The sequence below is a fragment of the Gopherus evgoodei genome, chromosome 2 (genome assembly GCF_007399415.2).
Source record: "Gopherus evgoodei ecotype Sinaloan lineage chromosome 2, rGopEvg1_v1.p, whole genome shotgun sequence".
Lineage (NCBI taxonomy): Eukaryota > Metazoa > Chordata > Testudines > Testudinidae > Gopherus > Gopherus evgoodei.
Genome location: NC_044323.1, coordinates 147204525 through 147211647, shown reverse-complemented (window position 1 = coordinate 147211647; position 7123 = coordinate 147204525). Strand labels below are relative to the sequence as shown.

The 7123-nt window shown below is 61.3% G+C and overlaps 1 protein-coding gene across 7 annotated transcripts; it reads right to left on the bottom strand.

The window, feature by feature from the left end:
• Positions 1-864: 864 nt before the first annotated feature.
• Positions 865-6707, bottom strand: LOC115646208 (interleukin-1 receptor antagonist protein-like). 7 transcript variants are annotated; one of them, XM_030551789.1, is made up of 5 exons: positions 6571-6707; positions 3883-3943; positions 2891-2979; positions 2121-2245; positions 865-1858 (listed from the first exon to the last, which is right to left on the bottom strand). In XM_030551789.1, exons 2-5 carry the CDS (start codon positions 3900-3902, stop codon positions 1649-1651), a joined length of 444 nt encoding a protein of 147 aa, XP_030407649.1. In that variant the 5' UTR covers positions 3903-3943; positions 6571-6707; the 3' UTR covers positions 865-1648. The 7 variants fall into 7 exon arrangements, with proteins under 7 accessions (XP_030407649.1, XP_030407646.1, XP_030407648.1 ...); XM_030551786.1 differs by lacking the exon at positions 6571-6707 and adding an exon at positions 4698-4762; XM_030551788.1 differs by lacking the exon at positions 6571-6707 and adding an exon at positions 4702-4742.
• Between the last annotated feature and the right edge of the window lie 416 nt (positions 6708-7123).

Genomic DNA, 7123 nt, shown 5'->3' with positions numbered 1-7123 from the left:
CCGGCCGGCCGGCAGGCAGGTGTGTTCCGTGCCCCTCCCTCCTTCACTGCTCCGCCCGGCAGGTTTCTTTCACGCCCCCCTCCCCTTCGTCGCTCCGACCAGTAGGCAGGTTTCCCGGAATTCCCGCCCCCTCCCCTTTGCTGCTCCAGCCGGGCAGCAGGTTCGTTTCCCGCCCTCTCACTTTGCTGCTCCAGACCGGCGGCAGGTTGGTCCCCCCCTACCCCTTTGCTGCTCTGGCTGCTGCGCAGGTTGTTTTTTTTTGTTTTGCTTGGGGCGGCAAAAAAGCCAGAGCCGGCCCTGCTCCCATTCCCCCCCTTAACACTGGGAGGGGAAAGTGCCCAGGTCACTTTCCCCGCACAGGCCCAGGGAGCAAGGAGAGCTGGAACATGCGATCCCCCGGTAGGGCGGTAACACAGAGCGAGCACTGTATGCGTGGGAGTTGTGACTGGCGCTGCCCCCTTGACTCCGATGGAGCGGCACCCATTGACACCAGCTGAGGGCCTGGCCATAGACCTGGAGCACTAGTCTCATGTGACTGGTGCGGAAACTGAGGCACGGAGTGGGGAAGTGAGTGGGTGGCTGAGCAGGGAATGGAACCCAGGAGTCCTGCTTGCAGGGACTGGAACCCACGTTGGCTCTTCCGTTTCCTTACTCCAGCTAAGCCCTGTGGCGAGCCAGCCCTGTGTTTATCCAGCCTGGAAGCCGTGGGGAGCAGGCTGGGGGAGGGGGGTGGCAGCCCCGGGCTCTGGGGAACGGGAAGCCTGGCATTACAGCTCCAGCATGGCCCAGCCAGGGCGTTTGATGGGAATTGGGCCCAGAGTGGGGCTGGTGCATCTCAACTCAACAGTGTCGCTCAGGCATGGGTAGCTAATTTCCACGTTTATTCAAAGCCAGGCTGGGGCTGGAGGGGTCCAGAGCTCTCTGGTGGGACAAACTATTCACACAGCAGGGGACGCACCTAGATCCCCTCCCGGGGCACCCGGCCCTTCTGTAGACGTGCAGAGCAGAACCGCCGGGAGACACTGAGCCCAGCCAGAATGGTGCTGACGTGGCACGTGGGCAGACATCCCCACGCTTTGGGATTCGTCCATGGACAGGTGGCTAATGGATTTACCCTCACATGCCCCGGGATACAGGGCCGGGCTGCTGGCCCCATTGTACAGAGGGGAAAACTGAGGCACGGAGCGGCTCCGGGACTTGCCCAAGGGAGTCTGGCAGAGCAGGGTTTCCCAAGTCGCTGCTAGTGCTCTAACTGCTGGGCCATCCTGCTGCTGGATGCCCACAGGCCCCTTTGGAAAAGGCTGGGTGTCCAGGACAGCCACGCCAGGCCCCACAGCACTGGAGACGGGCCCCCAGGATTGGGGCCTTCTTTGGGACACGTTGGCTGAAGTGCACGGCCTGGCTCTACAAGGGGCTGGGTGCCCTGAAACACTCCCACCAGGCGGGCGCTCTCTTCCCCGGCAGGATCAGGCCCTGGGGCCCTCCTGCTGGAACCCAGGAATCCTACGAACACAACCCTGGCTGGTTGCGGCTGGGTCGGGGAGAGGTCGTGCAGCCCTTCCCGACCCAGCTGGTCTCCTACACAGCCAGGGGCGAGGCTGGGCTGGCAGCAGCCAGGGGCCGGGGCACACCTCCCGGGTGGCTGGGCTCAGAACAGCTGGAAGTAGAAGTCGACGATGTGGGCTGCGTCCGGGCGGAGGGTGAGGCCCAGGGGCTCGTTGGATTGGGCCGAGGTGCAGAGCAGCCAGCCCGGGTTGGCGGCCGACTCGAAGCGCCACATGCCGTCCTTGTAGGAGCGGAAGAAGGTGAAGCGGGAGGTTTCCGCGCCACCCCGGGACAGCTCCGTGATGTTCACGTCCTGCGCAGGAGGGGAGAGGCTGGTGAGGGATGGAGACTCTCCTGCGGGGGCCAGCCAGGGCCTGGGGCTGATCTGTACTGAGTGGGGAGGGGAAGGGCTCGGACTGGTGAAGGGCAGAGATCTGGACTCCAGTGGAGCAGGGAGGTCTGGGAGCACCCACAACCAGCCTGCGCTGCAGCTAGGCCTGAGCCGGGGGAATGGAGCCCCAGGAAGGGGGGAAGGGGACGTAGGACATGGAGATCTGAGGGGGGTCTCCACTCACCTCCAGCTGCAGCACGGGCAGGTCGCCCGTCCCACACGCCAGGCTGCGGCGCCCCTCCTGGATGCCCAGGATGATGGGGAACTTCTCTGGCTCGAAGAAGCGGTTGGTGACACAGTAAATCTTCTCTGTGGGGAAAAAGGAGGAGTGAGCCTTAGGACAGATCCACCTGTCCCCAGAGCAGGGCCAGGGCTGAGCCACCCCCTCGCCCATCGGCTGAAAATACCACCCTCGCAGAGTCCCCGGCGAGTCCCAGGGTGGGAGAGCCCGGCTGGCTCTCAGACTACCCACGTGACCTAGAACCAGAGCCCCCGGCATGATAAAGGGGCTGGATTGGGCCTACTGGGAATAAAACTAGACTGGCCTGATTAGCGCTTAGCAGAGCAAGCGGGAGGTGGGGTCCGCGCTGCCGGCGCTGGGGCCACGGAGGGTCCGCGCTGCTGGCCCTGGGGCCATGGGGGCGCCACGCTTTGGCCCTGGGGTCCCTGGAGGTTCCATGCCACCAGCCCTGGGGTTCCAGCAGGGGGTGCGGCCCAGAGCTCTAGCATCGCTGCTCAGTGGCTGCAAGCTGCGTGGAGCTCAGGGGAGCCAAGTGAAAGCGCCAGGGAGATGGAGCTGTGCTGAGGCACCCAGGTCAGGGCGGGCACAGCCGGAAGCTCTGGCTGCCAGGTGAGGGTGGTGGCACGGAGCCCAGCACAGGATCTGCCCGGGAGGCTCCCAGGCCCTGGCCTGCCCAGGGCAGGGACAGCAGGGGGGCAGCGAGTGTGACTCACCTTCCAGAACAGAGTTTGGGCCTTGCAAGTAGCCGGCGACCAGCTGATTGTTCCGCAGGTAGAGAGACTTCTGGGCCACGTCCCAAAGGCTGAAAGGTAGCGAGTGTGAGCCAATGAGCCGCAAATAGATCCAGTCCCAGCACTGAACTCCAGTGCCCCACCCCTCCAACCCCCCCAGCGCCCCACCTCCAGCACTGAGCCCAACACCCAGCCTCTTCCCTCCGATGCCCAGCACCCTGCCTTGCCCCTCTGAACCCCCACTGCCCCTCCAACCCCCCCAGCGCCCCACCTCTCCAACCCCCCCAGCGCCCCATCCCAACACTGAACCCCCCAGCATCCTGCCCCTCCCCTCCAATGCCCATCACCCTGCCCTGCCCCTCCAAACCCCCAGCACCCCTCCAACCCCCCCAGCGCCCCACCCCTCCAAACCCCAGTACCCCGCCCCAGCACTGAACCCCCAGCATCCTGCCCCCCCTCCAAACCCCCACTGCCCCACCCCTCACCTCCAATGCCCAGCACCCTGTCCTGCCTCTCCAAACCCCCACTGTCCCTTCAACCCTCCCAGTGCCGATTCCCAACTGATCTAAACTAAACGGACATAAGCTGCTCCAAGCTCAAATGCAAGCATCCATGCAGAGCCATGCCAGCTTCTCTCCACACAGCCCTTAGTGCCCCTGGACTCAGCAGTGCCACACGACACCACAGGCCGACAGCCCCACGGACCCACCAGCCCCAGCCCCAGCCATGTGCCTCCTGCAGGCCCCGCTCAGCTGGCAATAAGCTGGAGTCTGCTCTCGCGGTTGCCCCGTTGCTGCTGTCAGCGCCTCGCACAACGCGGCCCTGCTCCATGACTGGGGCTCCGAGGCCTACCACAATACAGAGAACAACAAAGACCACAGGGAGCCAGTCCCACCGTGTGAAAATCCTCACAATTGCATGGCCATGGATCTGAACTCTGCAGCCCTGCGCTGCCAGGACACAGAATCACTTACCGGTACTTGGGGACTTTCATCTGGGTGGCTGGCTTTTCATGAATACTGGACAGACGGGCCTCTGAACAATGAAAGAGAAAAAGTACTATCAGGTAACTGAGCTGACACACTGGACAACCCATCCTGCACCGGCTGACCCTGCCCTGTGGATCTACTCTGCCATTGGGCCAGCACGGGTCTCTTTATAGAGCCCATCACATGCTCCCGCATGCCCGTAATGTACATCATCACTCTAAAGCGTAACTCATTCTGTGGCATCAAAATTTCCACCAGCGTAATTTTCAACCTGCACGCGCCTTGCAGCCTGTGTCGTAACCAGCTGCGCTGCAACTTCCGCACTGCGGTGACCTTTGGCTTCCTGTGTGTCACCTCGGAGGGAATGGAAACTACAGTCAGAGAAACGCAGCTAAAGTTAGAGCTGGAGGGGGATTTGTTTAGAAATGAGCTGGGAGTTCACCTTGTTACAACTAAACTGTCACTTAGTCAAAGAAAATCAAAATGACCCTGATGGGCCGTGGGTTGGCTCTGTGGAGTGCCGCTTGCTTGCCCCACACCGAAATCTCTATACATCAGCCCATTTTCTGGCTTTAAAATACGGTCGTCGTGCTGCAAACTTCTGTCCTGTCTCAGAGGTGCGTCCCAGCCTATGCCGGTGGGGTGGCCTGCCTCCCGGCTCCAGCTACAAGGAGATAAATGTACTCTCGGCAAAAGAGGAAGGAAAAAAGCCCCATAGAGCCGCAAGACCCAGCAGAGCAGTCGCAGAAGAGAGAACCCTTCGCAGCTGTTGCTTGCTGATGGCAATACAGTACCCAGACCTGCCTGCTGCTCCGGGTCGCCCATTCTTTGCCTGCCTCCTGTCTGATTTCTAGCCGAGCGTCGCCTGGCTATTTATGCTGGTTGGAGCAAGGGGAGGTGTGGTCACACCTGGGAGGGCTGGCTTGGCAGACAGCTGTTGTTGCACAATGCTGCGCCAGGCGGGAGGGACTGGCTGGTATTCGAGCACACTCAGCTCCACATGCAAACCGTGCTGGGCGGGAAGCTAGAGCTGCCAACTCGGGGAAAAGTCATTGCCAGAATCTCCCAGTTCGGCACACTGGGGCCGGCTGTCAGGGCACTGGGGCCGGAAGGCAATGTACGCAGCACTCCGTCACGGCCCTCCACCCGGCACGGCCCTGATCACCCATGACGGGGCTCACAAAGCCCAGGTGGAGCCCAGGGAGAGAGGCCCCAGGCTGACAGTCACAGAGGCCTGCAGGCAGCCACAGCTACAAAGGAGGGAGGACTGAGCAAGAAGGGGAGGCAGGAAGGCCTGGGATAGTGGAGGGCAACAACTGGGCCAGGCTGCTTCTAAGGAACTGATGGGGAGACAACAGATGCCCTGGAGTTTAAGGGCCGATTGACCCATTTTAGGGCTGGGCCAGTTGGAGGTGGCTAGAGGGAGATAGTTAGGAGACGGCCCCAAGAGCAGCTGCCGAGGCAGTCCCAGAAGTGGGGTGGATGTAACCGTTGCTTAAGCGTAAAGAGTGATGGGTGAACTGGCTCCTGCATCAGCCAGCTGACTCGCCAGCACAACAACAGGCACAGATAGCATTGCACCAGCAACAGTCGTCCCAATGGCTGGCGGGCCTGGGACCAACTGCTGCTCCTTGGGGACCCGCCACCATGTAGAGCGTGACCCCGGCATGTCCGGGCACCACTCCGACCCTGATGACAGACAACAGAGTCATTCCTGGTAACTCCTGAAAGAGAAGCCACAGCCTCTTGATGGCCCCGGCCCCGGGGGCAGTCCGGCTGGCCCCACTCCTTGCTGGGGAAGCCCAGGCAGCATGCCAGGGACGTGACGAGGTGAAGGCTGCCATATTGGGCCAGCTAGGTCTACATGAAGAAACCTACAATCGGCGCAGACGACCGCCCAAAGGCTAAAGGATGTCTGCTGGTGGTGGTGAAAGCCAGCCTCTCAGACAGGATCCCGGAGAGCAGGACTCCTAGCTATGGAGCAGCCTGTCTGGATTCTCCCACCGGCGGGCTGAAGCTGGGTTTGCAGATCCGTGCGGAGGCCGCCCACCTCATGGAGGGCTACTTGGCCGCCCAAGCTGTCTGGGGGCCATGTGCTGCCGAAGTGTTCACTCCCTACACACTACAGAAGGAAAGAGACTGAGTGGCCCATCTTGGGCAAACCCCAAGAAACCCCAGACACCTGACTGGTCGTTGGGTAGGGTGGGTGACAGGTGCCCCTCTCTGGGTCCATGGCTAAGACTCCCAACTTCACACAGCCCACGCCAGCCCCGTGCCCCATGCCTGCACAGGAAGAAGGGCCCAGCGGAGCTTGGAAAGAGGACGACGAGGCTGCAGACTCGATAGTCTGTCACTCTCGCTGACAACGGGGACGCTGACCCTCGTAGACTCGAGGCGTGACCAGACATTTTATCCAGGAGCAGATACTGGGAAAAGCAGGTAAGCAAGGGGGGAATCCCCATTAAATGCACCCATGGCGATATTCTCCGGTATCCCAGAACGACAGTAATGGTGACTGTTGACGGGAACCAAGACTGGATGAAAGCACGTGCGTCTCCAGATCTCCCTCCAGCGAGACAGGCCAAGCCTGGACAAACTCTTACAGAAACTTCCTGTAGGGCAGGAGCCCAAGGAAGACTCCTCGGACAGGAACATTTCTTCCAACCTACTCACCTCCTGGCCTAGAAGGAAAGAACGGAGATAGGCTGCCCGCTCCGTAGGCATGGTCATGCTCTGGGACTGCTCCCCACAAAGCCAGTCAGGACTTTGGGGAGCCTCCTCTCCCTCGGAGCAGACTGTCTTCAGGGCAAGAAGCTCACACGGCTTCACCTCCTGGGTCTCTCCTAGCCTATGCCCCTCCATGCGCTTCCCACAGCGAGTCCACCCAGGCGGGGTCCTGGGGAGACCACAGGGTCCTGCACCCCCACTATGCAGTCAGACGTGACTCTCAATCAGCCAGTAAAACAGAGGTTTATTTAGATGACAGGAACACAGTCCCAAACAGGTCTTGCCAGTACAGACAACAGGATCCCCTTTAGTTAGGTCCATCTAGGGCCCCCAGGGAGGCCACAGCCCCGTTGGGAAGCCCAAGCCCCATTGGGGCATCCCTCTCCATTTCCCAGCCAGCTTCAAAACTGAAAACCCCCTCCAGCCCCTCCTCTCTGGGCTTTGTCTCTTTCCCCGGGTCAGGCAGTCACCTGACCTCTTTGTCTCCAACACCTTCAAT